We start from the raw sequence: 23955 nt of genomic DNA, 5'->3' as shown, positions 1-23955 counted from the left end.
CGTACACTTTCCATATTTTCAACATCTTCTCAAGAACTACTAGGCCAATTTCAACCAAACTTGGCGAAAAAGATTTTACGGCAAAGGGAATTCAAAGTTGTGAAAATTAAGGATCACGCCCATTTACAAGGGGGATTAATTAGAAATTTTCGGTTTCAAAAAATCTTCCTTCCAAAAAACCATTCGGCCAAAAAAACTGAAACTTATGTGGATGCATCCTCAGGTAGTGTAGATTCAAAGTTGTAAAAATCAAGACCTTCAGAGGTAGGGTGGGGTCACAAGGGGGGTGTTCGAAGTTTAACAGAGGAATATATGTAGTAAGTCTTAAAAAATCTTGTGTACCAATCTTCGAAAGTAATAAGCTTTTTCTTATCATAAGAAGAATTGCTACTGATATAGAGAAAAAAATGTAACACATGACCGCTAGTTTAGATATTCTTATGAAAAGCGTTCTACTAAAATGATCAGTGGTACATGTAACATCTCTAGCTTTAGTTACATGTAGCATTTCTTGTATCCATCATCTTCTGAATTTCTGTATGAAGAGGGCCTGATGGTCATGGCCAGTTTCGAAAAATTAAAAATCGAAAACGCCCTAAAAAATTATGGTCTACAATATCTGCACCATGTTTAATTCATCATCAAATGTGGATACAAAAAAAGTGTATTTCTTAATAATAACCTTTGTTCATTTAAACAAGTAAACCGACAAAGCCAAATACTCTGAACAGTTGGAAGCTTTTTACGATGTAACTTACATTTAATTTAATATCGATAAGCAGTTTACAAATGGTTAGCTCAAATTCGTAAATGAATGTAATATTGTATACAGGGAAACTTACGTTTTATTCTCGTTGTCATCGGGCGAATTCAAGATTTGATGAATTCCAATGTCTCAAATAAACTACCTTTGAACACAACTGTGTCTGGGTGAATTCGAAACGGGATAAAATTGTTTGCAGGTGTAGGAGGGAGAAAATTACAAGTGGCGAATAAAACTCTGTATACAGTACTGAGTTCAAGCATAAAATTTTTGGTTGTGAAGAAAAACGACTCTTTTTCTGACTTATTTTAAAAATCAATTCAGCGCTATGAAGTGTACAACTGCGCACAAACTGATAGGACTTATGCTACTTTAATAGTTAACATTGATACAAAAAATCTGTTGTAGATTGATGATTGAAATATTACAGCAATGAACACCCTTCGTAGATTCTAGTAAGTGCACACACAGATATTCAGGAAGTATATTCAATAGGTGACGCGATGCTTCTCATACTGACGTGATCAATAACACTTTATGATGTAAAATGCAATTTTCAAATCTGTATTAGTAAACATTCTGTCATTAAACGTTACATTAGTTCTATTTAATACTTCTAGAGAAAACGTCGTATATCACATTCTCATATGACGGAGAAGTGCACGGAGCACATGCAAGATAACTGTTAACTATTTTTTCTTACTCGCATTTAGTGCCATGAAGTTTTTGTGTGCATGTCTTTTGATAGGACTTTTATACAGAATCAACAGCGTACGTAAGTATAAAAACATTATTTTCTTAGGAAGAAAATACTAGTGTATATTTTCTAACAGAAAATTATGAAGGTAGAATTATCCTTCCATTCAAAAGAGAAGGAAACGGTAAATAAAAGATTTTAAGTAACCGTTGATATTTTGTATTTGACATGCGCATAAATCAACCTGGCCGATTTGAGCTATATTGAAATATTAATATTGTGGAGAATATTTGAATTGATTAATTGTTTTGAAAGAGTTTTATTATAGGAACATAACTTTAACCTAAAATATAGCAGGATGTTTCGTGGCTAAAGAAAACAAAAGTATTTGAACCTTTATCTTATATGATTATTAAATTATACTTTATTTCCTAAACTTTTTATAAGTAATTTTAGCAACTTTCCTGCTTTAAACATTCTATAAACATGATTAAGTGTTGATCAAAAATTACACGACACATGCAAACAACCTTAAAACAATTTTCAGTGTGTAGAGCTAGGAAAGACACGTGCACTTAATTGTAACCTTAAACTTTTTATTAAAACTAACACTTTTATGTGATATATTTATTTCATTTAATTTTGAAGGTTCTAATCATGTCCACGTCTGGAGAAATAATGAAAAATATAATGACAAGCTATTTGTCGACCAATTCAACTTCAACGAAGAACCTTTGCACGCTATATCCGCGACATCATGCGGACGGCTGTGTACCAATCTTGGGATCTCCCCGGCTTTTTCTTACCGTAAGAAGAATTGCTACTGTTATGCCAGCACGCCGAATAGTAATTCCTCATATACAAATATGAGAGGAGCTATGTATTACACCAAAGAACCAATTACAAAGTCCATCGGTAATTAATCCATTCACTCACGCATTCCTAATGAACTAACTTTGTGATTATATAAAATTTTTATAATGATGAAATCAGATATGAGTTACAACACAGTATTTGCTTAACCAGCTTTTTAGATTGCGATGCTTTTGTTTTGTGTAAATTGTAATTATATATATATATATATATATATATATATATATATATATATATATATATATATATATATATATATATATATATATATATATTTATATAAATATATATATATATATATATATATATATATATATATATATATATATATATATATATATATATATATATATATATATATATATATATATATATATATATATATATACACTAGTATATATTATATATATATATCGATCGATCGATCTATATCGATCGATCTATCTATCCATCTATCTAAAACACTTATTCTGATTTCAGCATGTGCAGAAAAAAAGTACACATACCTGAGTAATACCGACATTTGCTATAAAATCTACGACAACATTTTTGAACTTCTGAACCCCGCTGATAGATGTCAATCAGACGGGGCTCATCTAATCGTGTTAGACACGACCGAAAAACTCCAGGATTTCCAGTTCCTTCCAAAAGGCAGTAAGTTATTATTGATTCGGTTAATTAAATCGAATTCAAATTAATTTGTTATATTTAATTTCGATAATCACTTGGTTATTCTATGATATTTTGTTGTAAAAGTTTATTTTTAAAAAAATGAACTCATTGTCTATCCAAATTATGCGAGTATAACCTGGTTCGGGCAGTTTATGCTTTATAATCCGCAAATTTCTCCAACCAATCTTTAACGTGTTTAATTTCGATAGATATTCAGTTTATTCCCTTCAGTTTGATTTTTTGTAATGAACAGTACAAACTGAGTTCGTTTTACTTTTTAAAATGATATTGATCTGTTAAAAATTCAAAGTTACGTCAAGCGGATCGATACGTTTTTGACAATGGTGCATTGTGACGTGTCTTGTGAGTGCAAACCAGGTTATACAAATTCAACTAATTTTTCTATCCGATTAGATGATGGTAACATATATTGTTCAAGCATGTAATTGCAAATATTTTGACTTGATTCATTTTTCATTGAAATTGATGAACGAGAAATTGAGATGTGTTTCAGGGAGGGTCATAAGACGTATTATAAGATAAAACCTGCAGTACGTCTTAGTTTTTAATATTATAAGCTCATCATTAGATATAATATTGCTATTTCGTCAATGTTGATGAAAATCTAAAATATGTAATGATCGGGTAATATACACAAGCAATAGTGCATTTTCACATGAAGGATATATCAAACTTTTATTTCAAGGTTTTAACCAATGCTTTGAAAATATTTCACCGCCGATTATGGTGCCTTTATTTGCCTTGCCTTTTAGATTTTAGAATTGCTAATCTCGAAAATGATTTCTATGTAAATCAAAATTGCCAATTGATCTTTGTTGAATTAAAATGTTTGATACTAATGTAAATCGCATTCAAGTGTGTATTGGCAGAAAAGGTATAAGTTTATGCAGAAATATTTTTTTAAATACTAGCCGATATCGATTTAAAGGGTACCTACAGTGCTGGTCAATTTTTGATATAATGGAGATCTATGTGTAAAAACATCATCCTGAAAATTTTACAGCGATCGCATAAGTAGTTTTCGAGATATTTGGGGAAAACCCGATTTCACACCTGAACGAGTTTTGAATCAAGCCGATTTGGCGCGAGATGAACTGTGACGTCACGGGGTCAACGCGACTGTATTAGAAACAGGAATATCGTATGAAAACTGTTCGTTTTCTTGCATTGTTTTATCGATATATGAACATTTTTTTTCTGTTGTTTTATTTCCTTATCAACCCTGGATGACTAAATATACTGTTGTTTGAATTCAAACCCGTATTTTATCAAACAAAAATGCCGAATTCGGAAAATTGTTTGCTTCATGAATTTAGTCAAATGTGTAACACATTTTGCATATAAATGCACAGCATATGTAGCAAAATGGCAATTAATCAAACTTTTGTTTTAAGAGACATATTTTGTTAATATTGTCATTCTTTAGAATGATTTTTCCGTGACATTATTAACTGATTAATAATATTGATAATACATATTTCGTAAAAGGTAACGCGGGGTCTATTCCTCGTATAAGACATAAAATTACAAATGATTTCGCCCGATTATTCAATAATATTGATATAGGACCAATAACAATCAAACTAGTATGCATTCTTTAACAAACAAACACGGGATTATAAACGGATCAAGGCGAAAGTCCAAGATGGCTGCATGATTAAGTCTGTCTCGTATTCTTTTAAAAATACGATAATGGAATTTCATTTTACATTTATTTACATCCTTTGTCAAAATGTTCAAGTTTATTCACATTTCATAATGATTCGTTGTCAGTATAACAATTTACGTAATGTGGAGTTAAAGCGTTAAATTGCTGACCATAGCGCTCGAAAGAAAGTTGCACTTGATTAAATAAGAAATTAAGACCAACGTATATGTAATTACTTCTGAAATAATTACTTAATCACATAAAAAAGGTTTAAATTGCTGAATTGTAAATTTGGTCATTATTTAAGTGATTAGATAAGTCACAATAAAGGCATTAACTTCGGACATTAGTTTTACTATTTGATAGCCTCCTGTATGATTCTTTAATCACTGATTGACGGACTATACACATGTATTAGTTTACGAATGCTTGATTTCACAGTCTAATTTATTTTCTTTTTCATTGTTTAAGAATTGAGTAGCAAATTATACACAAATCAATTTACCAGTCCAGAGGTGTGAAACCCTCTCTTTGTTCACCGGACTCGTGTACCATGTGTATACATACCCCAGATACACGTGTGTATGGAGCAGTGGCTTCGTTAGTTTACCTGTTTACCTGTGTCATTTTCTCGGATCACTCGTGTGTGAAAGGATATTATGTAATCTAAAAAAGAATAATGAACATAAATCTGCCCATGCAAGCGTTTTAAGATATCGTATTCATCGGTAAAAGGGCGACGAGAATAGCAAATTTTAAAATCCTTTAAAAATAAATCTGACTGTAATAAAATAATTACGGATACAAATTTCTAAATCTACAATACTTAAAATAACTAGATACGTCAAAACATCAGACCTATATTAATCATTTTGGCTGAAAAATCGAATTTAATTTGTATAGCTTTGTAAAGAATTTTCCCTCCTGTTGACCTCGTGACGTCACTTCCGCTGAAGCCTCGTTATCGCCTATTTCTGTTTTCTCTTGATTAGATTTCCCAAAGCAGGTAAAAATAGCCACTTTGAAGCGGCGTAACTCCGTTATTTTTGCATCGATTTCGATGCGGTTTTTTGCATTAAATTTTGGTATTTAAACTCTTTGACATATGTTTCACATCGGCTTGGCTGCAGGTACCCTTTAAGAAAGTAAAAAGAATTAAATTTAAAAAAAATTAGAGATATTATATATTAATGTGGAATAATGGGAATTTCCTAGTCTAGACAACGAATTTCTATCTTGATAAAACTGGCACAATGAATTAATTCATTCATCAGACAAGGACGTCCACGAAACTGGTGAGGCGTATGTCACGTCTTTTTTGGTAAATCCTATTACTATTCTTTTTCTGATTAGATTATTACGTAATTGGATTAGAGAAGATTAGCGGCAGGTGGGAATGGAAAAGTGACAGATCAGTTGTATTCAACACTAGTCTGTGGAACCCAGGCGAACCAAATGGTCTTCTAGTGCCAGAACTCTGCGGGGGTGTGGGACACTTCCTGACAGATGGATTTGGTATTGTTGATATTAGGTGTACATATCCGATGTACATATGCGAAATATAAACGTATTATTTCTCATAAGCTGAAATGTCACTACATTTATATTAATATGGAGCTCCTAGCTCCGTTGATAAAAGCTGCTATTAAGCAATAGTGATCAAAATATCTGACTGACAGTCTACCGTTGTCATTATTATCTTCTCATCGTCAGATTCATGAAAATGTTATCGTACATTTTTCTAGACGTGTGGGTGTTGTCATATTATTCAAAATAACAAGATAGTAGAAACTTTGGGAGACGATTTTTTAACTTTTAAAAACTTTATTATAGCATATAGTAATATCTAGAGGTTTTAAGAGGCATAAACGATGAGAATTAAAATACGTGGATAGAGTGTCAGAGTAGAGACATGGAGACAGAACATTAAAACATTAGTCATCGGGTGTCATTTAGAATGAGGTATATTGTGTTTGGAATCAAATAATGAATGCACACTTCATAATAAAGTCAGAGAACAGGAACAATAAATACGGATTAAGTTTTGAACTTTGAACAGTATTGATGCGTTTAGAAATGTTATGAAAAAGGAGTTGGCGAACCTTTGGGGGCTAGCATAATGTTGCCCTCCACTCCAGTCAATATTTGTATGATATTAAAGAACTAATATTTTTGTGATTTTCTTCTGTAAATAAAAAACGAACATTTATTCACCAGCTACATGTTTCTCTGACCAATTGTTATAAATAAAATAAAAAGAAATATGAGGTCTGTATGTCATGATTTATTTGTTAAATGTCTACATTTTTATCTATTTTCAAATTGTTTAGGTTCTCCTTTACTTTCCTAAAAGTAAAAAAAAATCACGTTAGCAGAATACATATGCACTCTCTAAAATGTTCAACAATGGTTGAAAAACACACAGAGAAGAGTTAAGAAATAGTTACTTTAAAACGTTCGAATCAACAGTTGTAAAGGAATATGTTTTAATGATCTGTGGGCGGAACAGACCCATATAATCTTACTTTAAATCAAAAACAGCTTTCAAATTGACATTTGATAAAGAATATCTATTATGATGGTCTATATACAAACAAGATCCTATCCATCTTACCCTTGTACATAGTCCATTTTCACAGGAATGTCCACACGCTGTACAATCACTGCAGGGGGCACCTGTCTTAAACGGACGTACACCGGCATAGTTCCCATTGAAGATGATATAAATATTTCATTTGATTCATTCTAAGGAGCAGTTATCTAATAGCAAAATCGACCCATTTTCGTTATTTATCTTTGCAATGAATGATAGTAACGATGAGAAGCAAAGACCTCGAAATAAAAAAGAATACGATAGCAAATTCAATTTTACGGCTCAGTTTTAAAAAAGGCAAATGAAACTGTTGTTGCAACCTAGTTTTTCAATGGTCGAGAATCGAAAATATCGAGAAAAACAGAATACTTATTAGGTTTAGATGCACAATTTACCTTGGAAGGTACTGACATACAATGTGAGTTTTGTAATCGCCTCCAGATTTGTTCGAGGCACCACTACCTACTTCATACAACCTTCAAATGATTCTTAAACTGTAATGTATTCATCTGCTTTTTAATAACAATGCTTTTTTTTAGGTTGAAAAGTAATTTATCAAAAATATCGTTAACGGCTGCGTAAACATGTGATTTTTCATATAAAAACATAATGTCAACAAAGATCGTCGAATTTTCATACATGTTATATCTTGCAAATCCATCTGTTTGAATTGAATGATAAATAATTAAAATGAAATAAATTTTCTGAAAAAGACTCCAACATGAATTCAATTCCATAAGAAGCAGTTTTAGCAGTAATTAAAATCGCATTTTTAAAAGCCTTGTCACGAAAAAATGTAATATGCAATTTGTTACCTAGTACAAATTGGAAAATATCCTTTTTATTATTCAAAATGTAAAGGCCTCATTGTTTTCAACAAAAGTGTTCATAATCGATTATTGTTAGAATTTGTGTATCTTACTGGTAAGATGAATTCCTCTTTTAAAATTTATATTTATTAGGAGTAGGAAATATTAATTTTTCTGAGAAGTACAATCATAAATAGATTTTATTAAATACTCTAAGCCCGACAATCCAATTATTATCAATAAAGAACACCTACTGTTTATCGACTTGGAGTCTGAGATCAATCTTAGACCAATTATAACCTACATATATAAGAAAGCTATACACAAAGTAGATATTTGCTGCGGTCAAGTTATGAAGTGCATCCGTACATTCCTATTTATCCTTGTACTCTGTAACACAATCAACGAAGTATGTAAGTATTGAAAATTTTCTTGTTAATTACCTACATGTATCTATATCCGAACAAAACTGTATTTAATATTAGCGATAAAACTTTCAATAAGTAATTGTAAAACAATAATCATTAATGATTTAAAAAAATGTTAATAGTATACCTTTAGAAGGTATAATATAAATATTTTTCATTTTTTTTATTCGCTTCGGATTAAGATCATAAAGTCATAAACTAATAGAAGTTGAAATGATTTATATCATGTTTATACCTTTAAGTTCTTTTTGAAGAAACATTACTAACTAACATTAATATAGTTTTTGATGGTTACTTTGATGGTCACCCCGCCTTTTAACATGTAAGATTAAAGCTATTTATCTTTACATAAATCAATTATCACATTGATGCGCATTATTGTGGTTAAGAAAAGTAAAGAAATAACAGCACAGTTCTTATTGAATGTATAACAAATATTATATATAACAACATTTTGCATCAAGATATATTATTTTTTCCTTCCGCAATATCTTTGCAGGTTAGAAAGTTTTTTTAATATACTCATTTTGCTTCGGCATAGTGCAGACATATTGATGGCATTAAAGAAGAAAGTACATTTTTTTCAACATTTGCCATAAAATTCAAAAGTCGTTTAAATCTCATAAAAATACACATATACCATCTTGAACATGTGTGTATATAAAACAATAGGTTAAAATCTTTTATCTTGTTTCAAAAAATAATTATGACTTAGACGTTTTGGCATATTTCTAGGATTTAGTGAAAAATGATGAAAAATAACATATTTTTTTTAAAGAGGAAAATGTGTCTGCAGCTGTCGCCCACAACGAAATTTATATATTTTATGTGATATCACATGATAAAGTTATAATATGAGTTTCATCGTGGGCGACGGCTGCGGACATATTTTTCTATTCAAAAAACCACTGAGGAACTTGTGTATTCTGTTCAGTTTTATGAAAATTACTGGAAAATGCACTGTTTATGACGTCACAATTAACATTGTGAAAGTCTAATCACGTAACTATTTATAGATTCTTAATCTATGGGTATTTTATGTAAATAAGCGTTACATTTCAATTTTTTGTGATATTTTTGAAATTCACAATAAAACAGGGCAAACTATGTCTGAAATTGTACCTAGTTCTTTACGGATCAAATTTATTCTTTTTTACAAATTGGATAAACAAAATAAAACCTTGCTCGGAACAGTGGAATAAAAACATTGTAGAAGCCGTTTATATTTTGTTAACTGAAAGTGAAAATACATTAACGAGACTTTTCAGGAAACGTTTTAATGGATGTTGCGAAGCCAATGACACTTTACGGCCGTAAACCTTTATTGATTTAAAATTCCATATAAAATGTTGTTTGTAAACAATCTATTGTTTCAGAGCATTGTTAGATTTAATATTGATCATTTTTATAGAACACTTCCTATCTAACACATTAGTCACTCAAATTTGGCAAGCACATAAAAATCAAATGAACGAAATGCATCTAGGATGTCCCACCAAAATTAGTAATTCATAAATTACTTTAAAAACTAAGACTCAAGAAAACGATGTTTGAATTTAATGATGAAAGGGATTACCGTGTTTAATGGCTTTCGGATGATTCCTACTTTCAGTGTGTATTTACAAATTGAAATTGGCTAATCATAGTCCTCTTTTGTACTCAATAATTATTAGTAGGTGCAAAAATAACACATGGACTACTTTACAAAAGCGTTATGATAGAAAACAATCAAGCAATGTTTTGTTGACTTATAGAAATAACTGTTTTCTCGTAAAACAGATTTCAGTTTTTACTTGCTATGCTTAGTTATCATGATATCAAAATATATTAAAGCTATTTGTAACATGAAATAAATCCCATTATTTTTTACATATTAATTAGAAACTCTGTTTACGTATTTTGGCAAAAATTTGTAAAACATGTATATACCCGTAAGTATCCCAATCGTAGGAATAAAAAGGAAGACGTATTTTATATAACATGCAGATGTAAATCTACATGTATTTTGATATGCAAACAAACGTGATCTCAAAGATTGCTTTTCGTTTCACACTTAGATATTACTTTTTAGCTCATCTGAGCTATAAGCTCAAATGAGCTTTTCTGATCACATTTTATCTGTCTTCCGCTTGTCTGTCCGTATGTTTGTCTGCCGGTCAGTCCATAAACTTTCCACATTTTCAACATCTTCTCAAGAACCACTAGGGCAATTTCAACCAAACTTGGCGAAAAAGATTTCACGGCAAAGGGAATTCAGAGTTGTGAAAATTAAGGACCACATCCATTTACAAGGGGAATAAATTAGAAAATTTCGAAAATTTTTAGAATTTTCGAAATTTTTTAGATTTTTTAAACAAAATCTTCCTCTCAAGAACCATTCGGCCAAAAAAAACTGAAACTTATGTGGATGCATCCTCAGGTAGTGTAGATTCAAAGTTCTGAAAATCAAGACCTTCAGAGGTAGGGTGGTGTCACAAGGGGGGTGTTCGAAGTTTAACATAGGAAAAGCTGAAACTTATGTGGAAGCATTCTCAGGCAGTGTAGATTCACAGTTGTAAAAATCATGACCTTCTGAGGTAGGGTGGTGCTACAATGAAGGGGGTTGAAGTTTAACATAAAAATATATTATGAAAATCTTTTAAAATCTTTTTCTCAGAAACCAATCAACCAGAAAAGCTAAAACTTATGTATAATCATCCTCAGGTAGTGTAAATTAAAATTCTTTAAAAATCAAAATCTTGAGGAGTCGGGTGGAACCACATTGCGGATCCAATTTTACTAAGGAAATGTTTTTATTTCTTCTTCCCCTGGACGATTCTTAGGCCTCACAAGGGGTTTAGAGTTTAATGTAGGTTTATGCTGAATATTTGATATTACTATAAAATCACCCTGTTAGAAAAAACAGAAGAATATCCAAGGGGGAAAAGGGATTTTTATTTTTAAGGGATCTATATGAATTATACCACATTGTCCAGATATTTTGTATTATGACTCTATTAAACTGGTTTTATCATGCCTTGTGTTGCTCAAGCAAGCGATGTGGTCCATGGGCCTCTTGTTTTTGGAAACCGAAGATTCCAATCACATTCAATTCTGGAGGAGAAACAAAATTTTGATGATCACGTATTTGCCAACCAACTCAATATAACTGAAGAACCTCTGAATGCTATGTCATCGACATCTAGCGGAGGACCGTGTACCAATCTTCGAAAGTCATCAGCTTTTTCTTATCTTAAGAGGAATTGCTACTGTTATTATAGAATACCGAGGGATAATTTTTCATGAACAAAACTGAGAGGGGTTAGCATTTCTTGTATCCAATATTTTCTGAATTTCTGTATGAAGAGGACTTGATGGTCATGGCCAGTTTTGATTAAATACTGAAACCGCGCTAAAAAAAATGGTCTACAATAAGTGCACCATGTTTAATTCATCATCAAATGTGGATACAAAAAAGAGTATATCTTAATAATAACTTTTGTTCATTAAGACAAGTATATGTTTATTTAAAACCGACAGTGCCAAATACTCTGAACAGTCGGAAGTTTCTACGATGTAATTTACATTTTATTCAGTATCGATCAGCAGTTTACCAATGGTTAGCTCAAATTCGTGAATGAATGTAAAACTGTATACAGGGAAACTTTCGCCCCATGTTATTTTCGCTCTCGTTGTCATCGGGCGAATTCAAGACTTCATGAATTCCAAAGTCTCAAATAATCTACCTTTAAACACAACTGTGTCTGGGCGAAATCAAAACGATATAAAATTGTTTGCAAGTGTAGAAGGGCGAAAATTACAAGTGGCGAATAAAACTCTGTATACAGTACTAAGTTCAAGCATAAAATTGTTTCTTGTGAAGAAAAACGGCTCTTTTTCCGACCTATTTTAAAAATAAATTTAAAAATAAATTCGGCGCTTTAAAGTGTGCAACTGCCCACAGACTGATCGGACTTTAAAAGTGAACATTGATACAAAAAGTATGTTGTAGACTGATGATTGAAATAATACAACAATGAAAATCTTCGTAGATTCTAGTAAGTGCACACACATTTATTCAGGAAGCATATTCAATAGGTGATGCGATGCTTCTCATACTGACTCGATCAATAACACCTTATGATGTAAAATGCAATTTTCAAATCTGCATTAGTAAACATTCTGTCATTAAACGTTTCATTATTCTATTTTATACTTTTAGATAAAACGTCGTACATCACATTCTCATATGACGTACAGGTGCGCCGAGCTCATGCAAGATAACTGTTTAAAACATTTCATTCTTACACGCATTCAGTGCCATGAAGTTTTCGTTTGCATGTCTTTTGACATTATAGGAACATAACTTTAACCTAAAATATAGAAGGATGTTTCTTGGTTAAAGAAAACAAAAGTATTTGAACCTTTATCTTATATGATAATTGAAATTATACTTTATTTTCTAAATTCTTTTTTAATAATTTAGCAACTTACCTGCTTTAAAACAAAATTTAGTGTTGATCAAAAATTACATGACATATGCAAACACCCTTAAAACAATTTTCAATGTGTAGAGCAAGGAAAAACACATGCACTAAATTGTAACCTTAAACTTTTTTCTTATACTAACACTTTTATGTGATGTATCTATTTCATTTAATTTTGAAGATTCTAATCATATCCACGTCTGGAGAAATAATGAAAAATATAATGACAAGCTATTTGTCGACCAATTCAACTTCAGTGAAGAACCTCTGCACGCTATATCCGCGACATCTTGCGGACGGCTGTGTACCAATCTTGGAATTTCCCCGGCTTTTTCTTACCGTAAGAAGAATTGCTATTGTTATTCCAGCACGCCGAATAATAATTCCTCATATACAAATATGAGAGGAGCTGTGTATTACACCAAAGAACCAGTTAAAAAGTCCATCGGTAATTAATCCATTCACTCACGCATACCTAATGAACTAACTTTGTGATTGTGCGAGATAAATTTTATATTGATCAAATCAGATATGAGTAACAACACAGTATTTGCTTGACCAGCTTTTTAGATTGCGATGCTTTTGTTTTGTGTAAATTGTGATTATATATATATATATATATATATATATATATATATATATATATATATATATATATATATATATATATATATATATATATATATATATATATATATATATATATATAACTTATTCTGTTTTCAGCATGTGCGGATAAAAAGTACACATACCTGAGTAATACCGACATTTGCTATAAAATCTACGACGACATTTTTGAACTCCTGAACCCCGCTGATAGATGTCAATCAGACGGGGCTCTTCTTATCGTGTTGGACTCGACCGTTAAACTCCAGGATTTCCAGTTCCTTCCAACAGGCAGTAAATATTGATTCTGTTAATTAAATTGAATTCAAATTACTTTGTCATATTTAATTAATGCGAAATAATCACTTGGTTCTTCTATTATATTTTGTTGTAAAAGTTTATTTTAAAAAAATGAACTCAATGTCTATCCAAATTATGCGAGTATAACCTGGTTGGGGCATTTATGCTTTATAATCCACAAAGCGGAGTGTAAAAAGGCGTAAATTTCTCCAACCCAGGTTAAACGTGTTTAACTTTGGTAGATATTGAGTTCATCCTTTTAGTTTGATTTTTTGTAATTAACAGAACAAACTAAGTTCGTTCTACTTATCGTTTAAATGATATTGATCTGTTAAAAATACAAAATTACGTCAAGCGGATCGATACGTTTTTGACAATGATGCATTGTGATGTGTCTTGTGAATGTCTTAATTTTGAATACTATAAGCTCATTATTAGATTTAATATTGCTATTTCGCAAATGTTGATGAAAATCTAAAATATGTAATGATCGGGTAATATACACAAGCAATAGTGCATTTTCACATGAAGGATATACTAAACTTTTATTTCAAGGTTTTAACCAATGCTTTGAAATTTATTTCACAGCCGATTATGGTGCCTTTATTTGCCTTGCCTTTTAGATTTTAGAATTGCTAATCTCGAAAATGATTTCTATATAAATCAAAATTGCCAATTGATCTCCGTTTAATCAAACTGTTTGATACTAATATAAAACGCATTCAAGTGTTAATGGGCAGAAAAGGTATAAGTTTATGCAAATATATGTTTTTAAATACTAGCAGATATCGATTTAAGAAAGTAAAAAGGGTAAGATTTAAAAAAAAATAAGGTATTATATATATTTATGTGGAATAATGGGAATTTCCCAGCCTAGACAACAAATTTCTATCTTGATTAAACTGACACAATGAATTAATTCATTCATCAGACAAGGACGTCCACGAAACTGGTGAGGCGTTTGCCACGTCTTTTTTGGTAAATCCTATTACTATTCTTTTTCTGATTAGATTATTACGTAATTGGATTAGAGAAGATTAGCGACAAGTGGGAATGGAAAAGTGACAGATCAGTTGTATTCAACACTAGTCTGTGGAACCCAGGCGAACCAAATGGTCTTCAAGTGCCAGAACTCTGCGGGGCTGTGGGACACTTCCTGACAGGTGGAATTGGTATTGTTGAAATACACATCCGATGTACATATGCGAAATATAAACGAATTATTTCTCATAAACTGAAATGTCACCACATTTATATTACTATGGAGCTCCTAGCTCCGTTGATAAAAGCTGCTATTAAGCAATAGTGATAAAAATATCTGACTGACAGTCTACTGTTGTCATAATTATCTTCTCATCGTCGGATTCATGAAAATGTTATCGTACATATTTCTAGACGTGTGGGTGTTGTCATATTATTCAAAATGACTAGATAGTATAAACTTTCGGAGACAATTTTTTTTACTTTCAAAAACTCTATTATAGTATATTGTAATATCTAGAGGTTTTAAGAGGCATAAACGATGAGAATTAAAATACGTGGATAGAGTGTCAGAGTAGAGACATGGAGACAGAACATTAACAGTATTGATGCGTTTAGAAATGTTATGAAAAGGGACTTGGCGAACCTTTGAGGGCTAGCATAATGTTGCCCTCCACTCCAGTCAATATTTTTATGATATTAAAGAACAAATATTTTTGTGATTTTCTTCTGTAAATAAAAAACGAACATTTATTCACCAGCTACATGTTTCTCTGACCAATTGTTATAAATAAAATAAAAAGACATATGAGGTCCGTATGTCATGATTTATTTATTAAATGTCTTCATTTTTATCTCTCTTCAATTTGTTTAGGTACTCTTTTACTGTCTCAAAAGTAAAAAAAAATCACGGTACAGAATACATATGCACTCTATAAAATGTTCAACAATGGTTTATCTCTAATTCTTTTGTGTGTGGATAATCCAGTTGAATAAAATTACTTAAAAGAAAACACAATATACTTGTAAAGGTTTCTTCATTAAATTGTGTCTCGTTTTAAGTTAGCATTAACAAGAATTTAAATGATAGAAATGGTATGCAAAATATATTCTTTCGGTTCTTATTATTTTGTGCATAATCACATTAAAAAATCAAAACGTTTTGCGAAATAGAAGAAAATTAAGTTTAAAATCTATAGAAAAATTATAATATACCTAACACTCTTTGTTCATCCATCGACCAATGGAACAACAGACATTTGAAAAACAGTTTAAAAAAAAAATGTATATAATTTATTAAATTTCAAAACACTAAATATATAATATATTGCAATCACTTTGGCCTTACTCTTAAACTTGATTCATCTTTTACATGTATACTTACCACACATGGGAACATTGCAATATTCTACAACGTAGTTCCCAGGAGTTGGACTAACGTAACAGAGAGGTTTCGTGAATCCAGAACTACTAAACATGTTTCTGCAGTAGTTGTGGTCGTCAAGGAAATCAAACTTGCTTTTCCAGTTTTGACAAGGTATTCCACTCAAAGTAGTGTTGTATTTCCCTTCGTAAGACTCACCAGTCCCCGTGTAACAATCTTAAAAAAAATTAAAAAACTAACAACGCAGTAGGATCAAAACATTGTTTAATTCTTAATTATAATACTGTATTTTTTGTAAACTGAACGAAATTATTCTTAGCATGACAATATTTATTTTAAAAAAGAGAGAAATACACAAGAGAGAATACCTACCAGTGCATTGTGATGTTTCCTTAAAATAAACACACAGAGATGAGTTAAGAAATAGTTTTTTTTAAAACGTTCGAATCAACAGTTGTTAAGGAGTATGTTTTTATGATCCGTGGGCGGACCAAACCCATATAATCTTACTTTAAATCAAAAGCAGTTTTCAAATTGACATTTGATAAAGAATATCTATTATGATGGTCTATATACAAGGAAGATCCTATCCATCTTACCCTTGTACATAGTCCATTTTCACAAGAGTGTCCACACGCTGTACAATCACTGCAGGGGGCACCTGTCTTAAACGGACGTACGCCGGCATAGTTCCCACTGAAGATGATATAAATATTTCATTTGATTCATTCTAAGGAGCAGAAATTGACCCATTTTCGTTACTTATCTTTGTAATGAATGGTAGTAACGATGAGAAGCAAAGATCTCGAAATAAAAAGGAATATGATAGCAAATTCAATTTTACGGCTCAGTTTTCAAAAATGCAAATGAAATTGTTGTTGCAACCTAGCTTTTCAATGGTCGAGAATCGATAATATCGAGAAAAACAGAATACTTATTAGGTATTGATATACAATTTACCTGGGAAGGTACTGACATACAATGTGAGTTTTGTAATCGCCTCCACATTTGTTCGAGGCACCACAACGTACTTCATCGCTACTCGCCCATACAACCTTGAAATGGTTCATAAACTTTATCTATTTAACTGTAATGTATTCATCTGCTTTTTAATAACAATATTTTTTTAGGTTGAAAAGTAATTAATTAAAAATATCGTTAACGGATGCGTGAACATGTGATTTTTCATATAAAAACATAAGGTCAACAAAGATCGTCGAATTTTCATACATGTTATATCTTGCAAATCCATATTTTTGAATTGAATGATAAATAATTAAAATAAAATAAATTTTCTGAAAAAGACTCCAACATGAATTCAATTCCATAAGAAGCAGTCCATAATTAAAATCGCATTTTTAAAAGCCTTGTCACGAAAGAATGTAATATCCAATTTGTTACCTAGTACAAGTTGGAAAATAACCTTTTTATTATTCAAAATGTAAAGGCCTCATTGTTTTCAACAAAAGTGTTCATAATCGATTATTGTTAGAATTTGTGTATCTTACTGGTAAGATGAATTCTTCTTTTAAAATTTATATTTATTAGGAGTAGGAAATATTAATTCTTCTGAGAAGTACAATTATAAATAGATTTTATTAAACTCTCTAAGCCTGACAATCCAATTATTATCGATAATTATAAAGAACACCTACTGTCTATCGACTTGGAGTCTGTGATCAATCTTAGACCAACCTACATATATAAGAAAGCTATACACAAAGTAGATATTTGCTGCGGTCAAGTTATGAAGTGCATCCGTACATTCCTATTTATCCTTGTAATCTGTAACACAATCAACGAAGTATGTAAGTATTGAAAATTTTCTTGTTAATTACCTACATGTATCTATATCCGAACAAAACTGTATTTAATATTAGCGATAAAACTTTCAATAAGTAGTTGTAAAACAATAATCATTAATGATTTTAAAAAATGTTAATAGTATACCTTTAGAAGGTATAATATAAACATTTTTCAATTTTTTTTTTTTGGCCTTGGAATCAGATCATAAAGTCATAAACTAATAAAAGTTGAAATGATTTAGATCATGTTTATACCTTTAAGTTCTTTTTGAAGAAACATTACTAACTAACATTAATCTAGTTTTTGATAGTTACTTTGTTGGTCATCCTGCCTTTTAACATGTTAACATTTTAACATATCTTGTTTCAAAAAATAATTATGACTTAGACGTTTTGGCATATTTCTAGGATTTAGTGAAAAATGATGAAAAAATAGCACATTTTCTCATAGTTTTTTGAAGAGGAAAATGTGTCCGCATCTGTTGCCCACAACGAAATTTATATATTTTATGTGATACCACATGATTAAGTTATAATATGAGTTTCATCGTGGGCGACGGCTGCGGACATATTTTTCTATTCAAAAAACCACTGAGGAACTTGTGTATTCTGCTCAGTTTTATGAAAATTACTGGAAAATGCACTGTTTATGACGTCACAATTAACCTTGTGAAAGTCTAATCACGTAACTATTTGTAGATTCTTAATCTATGGTTATTTTTGTGTAAATAAGCGTTACATTTCAATTTTTTGTGATATTTTTGAAATTCACAATAAAACAGGGCAAACTATGTCTGAAATTGTACCTAGTTCTTTACGGATCAAATTTATTCTTTTTGCAAATTTGGATAAACAAAATAAAACCTTGCTCGGAACAGTGGAATAAAAACATTGTAGAAGCCGTTTATATTTTGTTAACTGAAAGTGAAAATACATTAACGAGACTTTTCAGGAAACGTTTTTAATGGATATTGTGAGTCGATGACACTTTACGGCCGTAAACCTTTATTGATTAAAAATTCCATATAAAATTTCGTTTGTAAACAGCCTATTGTTTCAGAGCATTGTTAGATTTAATATTGATCATTTTTATAGAACACTTACTGTCTAACACATTAGTCAATCAAAATATGGCAAACACATATAAATGAAATGAAATAAAAGCATCTAGGATGCCCCACCCAACTTATTAATTTATCAAATTACTTTAAAAACTAAGACTCAAGAAAACGGTGTTTGAATTTAATGATGAAAGAGATTTACTGTGTTTTGATGGCTTTCGGATGATTCCTTCTTTCAGTGTTTATTTACAAATTGAAATTGACTTATCATGGTCCTCTTTTGCACTCAGTAATTATTGATAAGTGCAAAAATAACACATATACTACTTAACAAAAGCGTTTTGATAGAAAAAAAAATCGAGCAATGTTTTGTTGACTTATAGAAATATCTGTTTTCTCGTAAAACAGATTTCAGTTTTTACTTGCTATACTTACTTATCATAATATCAAAATATATTTAAGCTATTTGTAACATAAAATAAATCCCATTATTCTTTTCATATTAATAAGAAACTCTGTTTACCTATTTTGGCAAAAATTTGTTTAACATGTACATGTATATACTCATAGGTATCCCAATCGTAGGAATAAAAAGGAAGAAGTATTTTATAAATCATGCAGATGTAAATCTACATTTATTTAGATATAAATGTACAAACAAACTTGATCTCAAAGACTGCTTTTCGTTTCACACTTAGATATTACTCAAATGAGCTTTTCTGATCACATTTTATCTGTCTTCTGTCGGTCCGTCCGTATGTTTGTCTGCCGGTCTGTCCGTACACTTTCCATATTTTCAACATCTTCTCAAGAACTACTAGGCCAATTTCAACCAAACATAGCGAAAAAGATTTCACGGCAAAGGGAATTCAAAGTTGTGAAAATTAAGGATCACGCCTATTTACAAGGGGGATTAATTAGAAATTTTCGGTTTCAAAAAATCTTCCTTTCAAAAACCATTCGGCCAGAAAAACTGAAACTTATGTGGATGCATCCTCAGGTAGTGTAGATTCAAAGTTGTGAAAATCAAGACCTTCAGAGGTAGGGTGGGGTCACAAGGGGGGTGTTCGAAGTTTAACAGAGGAATATATGTAGTAAGTCTTTAAAAATCTTCATCTCAGAAACCAATTAGCCAGGAAAACTGAAACTTATTGAAGCATCCTCAGGCAGTGTAGATTCACAGTTGTAAAAATCAAGGCCCCAGATAAGGATGGGGCCACAAGGAAGGGGGGGATGAAGTTTAACATAACAATATATTTAGAAAATTTTTTAAAATCTTTTTCTCAGAAACTCATCAGACAGAAAAGCTGAAACTTATTTAAAAGCATCCTCAGGTAGTGTAGATTCAAATTCCTTAAAAATCAAAATCTTGAGGAGTTGGTGGAACCACATTGCGGATCCAGTTTTACAAAGGATATATCTTTATTTATTTATTTATTTATTTTTTTACAAAAACTGAAATTATTTATTTATTTATTTTTTTTACAAAAACTGAAATTTTATCATATTATATGATTTTAAATATATACAAGCATTTCGACATTTTGTTTATTTTAAAAAAATATTAAGACTTTGGCCCCTGGACGATTCTTAGGCCTCACAAGGGGTTTAGAGTTTGATGTAGGTTTATGCTGAACATTTGATATTACTATTAAATCATTCTGTTGGAAAAAGAACTTGATTATAAACATAAGAATATCCAAGGGCAAAAAAGGGTTTTTATTTTTACAGGACCTATATGTATTATACCACATTGTCCAGATATTTTGTTTTATGACTCTATTAAACTGATTTTACCATGCCTTGTGTTTTGCTCAAGTAAGCGATGTGGCCTATGGGCCTCTTGTTTTTGGAAACTGGAGATTCCAATCACATTCAATTCTGGAAGAGAAACGACATTTTGATGATAAAGTATTTGCCAACCAACTCAACATAACTTAATAACCTTTGAATGCTATGTCATCGACATCTTGCGGACGACTGTGTACCAATCTTCGAAAGTAATAAGCTTTTTCTTATCATAAGAAGAATTGCTACTGATATAGAGAAAAAAATGTAACACATGACCGCTAGTTTAGATATTCTTATGAAAAGCGTTCTACTCAAATGATCAGTGGTACATGTAACATCTCTAGCTTTAGTTACATGTAGCATTTCTTGTATCCATCATCTTCTGAATTTCTGTATGAAGAGGGCCTGATGGTCATGGCCAGTTTCGAAAAATTAAAAATTGAAAACGCCCTAAAAAATTATGGTCTACAATATCTGCACCATGTTTAATTCATCATCAGATGTGGATACAAAAAAGTGTATTTCTTAATAATAACCTTTGTTCATTTAGACAAGTAAACCGACAGAGCCAAATACTCTGAACAGTTGGAAGCTTTCTACGATGTAACTTACATTTAATTTAATATCGATAAGCAGTTTACAAATGGTTAGCTCAAATTCGTAAATGAATGTAATATTGTATACAGGGAAACTTACGTTTTATTCTCGTTGTCATCGGGCGAATTCAAGATTTGATGAATTCCAGTGTCTCAAATAAACTACATTTGAACACAACTGTGTCTGGGTGAATTCGAAACGGGATAAAATTGTTTGCAGGTGTAGAAAGGCGAAAATTACAAGTGGCGAATAAAACTCTGTTTACAGTACTGAGTTCAAGCATAAAATTTTTGGTTGTGAAGAAAAACGACTCTTTTTCTGACTTATTTTAAAAATCAATTCAGCGCTATGAAGTGTACAACTGCACACAAACTGATAGGACTTATGCTACTTTAATAGTTAACATTGATACAAAAAGTCTGTTGTAGATTGATGATTGAAATATTACAACAATGAACACCCTTCGTAGATTCTAGTAAGTGCACACACAGATATTCAGGAAGCATATTCAATAGGTGACGCAATGCTTCTCATACTGACACGATCAATAACACTTTATGATGTAAAATGCAATGTTCAAATCTGCATTAGTAAACATTCTGTCATTAAACGTTTCATTTAATTCTATTTAATACTTTTAGAGAAAGCGTCGTATATCACATTCTCATATGACGGAGAAGTGCACGGAGCACATGCAACATAATTGTAAACATTTTATTCTTACTCGCATTTAGTGCCATGAAGTTTTTGTTTGCTTGTCTTTTGATAGGACTTTTATACAGAATCAACAGCATATGTAAGTATAAAAATATTATTTTCTTAGGAAGAAAATACTAGTGTATATTTTCTAACAGAAAATTTTGAAGTTAGAATTATCCTTCCATTCAAAAGAGAAGGTAACGGTAGATAAAAGATTTTAAGTAACCGTTGATATTTTGCATTTGACATGCGCATAAATCAACCTGACCGATTTGAGCTATATTGAAATATTAATATTGTGGAAAATATTTTAATTGATTAATTGTTTTGAAATTATTTTGAAAGAGTTTTATTATAGGAACATAACTTTAACCTGAAATAAAGCAGGATGTTTCTTGGTTAAAGGACACAAAAGTATTTGAACCTTTATGTTACATGATTATTAAATTATACTTAAACTCTTTATAAGTAATTTTAGCAACTTTCCTGCTTTAAACATTATATAAACATAATTTAGTGTTGATCAAAAATTACACAACACATGCAAACAACCTTAAAACAATTTTCAGTGTGTAGAGCAAGGAAAGACACGTGCACTTAATTGTAACCTTAAACTTTTTATTAAAACTAACACTTTTATGTGATATATCTATTTCATTTCATTTTGAAGATTCTAATCATATCCACGTTTGGAGAAATAATGAAAAATATAATGACAAGCTATTTGTCGACCAATTCAACTTCAACGAAGAACCTCTGCACGCTATATCCGCGACATCTTGCGGACGGCTGTGTACCAATCTTGGGATCTCCCCGGCTTTTTCTTACCGTAGAAAGAATTGCTACTGTTATGCCAGCACGCCGAATAGTAATTCCTCATATACAAATATGAAAGGAGCTGTGTATTACACCAAAGAACCAGTTGAAAAGTCCATCGGTAATTAATCATGCATTGACTTACGCATACCTAATGAACTAACTTGGTGATTGTGTGATAAATTCTATATTGATGAAATCAGATATGAGTAACACCACAGTATTTGCTTGACCAGCTTTTTAGATTGCGATGCTTTTGTTTTGTGTAAATTGTATATATATATATATACAATTTACACAAAACAATATATATATATATATATATATATATATATATATATATATATATATATATATATATATATATATATATATATTCTTATTTCAGCATGTGCGGAAAAAAAGTACACATACCTGAGTAATACCGACATTTGCTATAAAATCTACGACGACATTTTTGGTCTTCTGAACCCCGGTGATGGATGTCAATCAGACGGGGCTCATCTTATTATGTTAGACACGGCCGAAAAACTCCAGGATTTCCAGTTCCTTCCAACAGGCAGTAAGTTATAATTGATTCGGTTAATTAAATCAAATTCAAATAATCTGTTTACTTAATTGTGATAAACACTTGGTTCTTTTGTCATATTTTGTTGTAAAAGTTTATTTAAAAAATGAACTCAAAATCTATACAAATTATACGAGGATAACCTGGTTGGGACATTTATGCTTTATAATCCACAAAGCGGAGTGTAAAAAGGCGTAAATTTCTCCAACCCAGGTTAAACGTTGAGTTCATTCCTTTTCGTTTGATTTTTGGTAATTATCAGTACAAACTAAGTTCGTTTTACTTTTTAAAATGGTATTGATCTGTTAAAAAATTCAAAGTTACGTCAAGCGGATCGATACGTTTTTGACAATGGTGCATTGTGACGTGTCTTGTGA

The 23955-nt window shown here is 31.0% G+C and overlaps 1 protein-coding gene and 1 long non-coding RNA gene across 3 annotated transcripts; both read left to right on the top strand.

Moving 5' to 3' along the window:
- Window positions 1–1355: 1355 nt before the first annotated feature.
- On the top strand, window positions 1356–15043 carry LOC105326574 (C-type lectin domain family 10 member A). Of its 2 annotated transcripts, none has more exons than XR_010712800.1 (4): window positions 1356–1538; window positions 13152–13418; window positions 13697–13870; window positions 14887–15043. XR_010712800.1 is itself a non-coding variant. In XM_066081285.1 (4 exons), the coding sequence occupies exons 1-4, from the start codon at window positions 1481–1483 to the stop codon at window positions 6237–6239; spliced, it is 711 nt and encodes a 236-aa protein (XP_065937357.1). In that variant the 5' UTR covers window positions 1356–1480; the 3' UTR covers window positions 6240–6900. The 2 variants fall into 2 exon arrangements, 1 of the variants encoding a protein (XP_065937357.1); XM_066081285.1 differs by lacking the exons at window positions 13152–13418; window positions 13697–13870; window positions 14887–15043 and adding exons at window positions 2109–2375; window positions 2814–2987; window positions 6028–6900.
- Window positions 15044–22119: 7076 nt separating this feature from the next.
- On the top strand, window positions 22120–23566 carry LOC136274455 (uncharacterized). Its single transcript, XR_010712799.1, has 3 exons — window positions 22120–22291; window positions 22865–23131; window positions 23399–23566. It is a non-coding gene; the product is annotated as an uncharacterized lncRNA (long non-coding RNA).
- Window positions 23567–23955: the final 389 nt, after the last annotated feature.

The sequence above is a fragment of the Magallana gigas genome, chromosome 4, assembly GCF_963853765.1.
Source record: "Magallana gigas chromosome 4, xbMagGiga1.1, whole genome shotgun sequence".
NCBI classification, from domain to species: domain Eukaryota; kingdom Metazoa; phylum Mollusca; class Bivalvia; order Ostreida; family Ostreidae; genus Magallana; species Magallana gigas.
The sequence above is the reverse complement of the archived record's forward strand: the minus strand, read 5'-3'. Positions and strand labels throughout refer to the sequence as shown.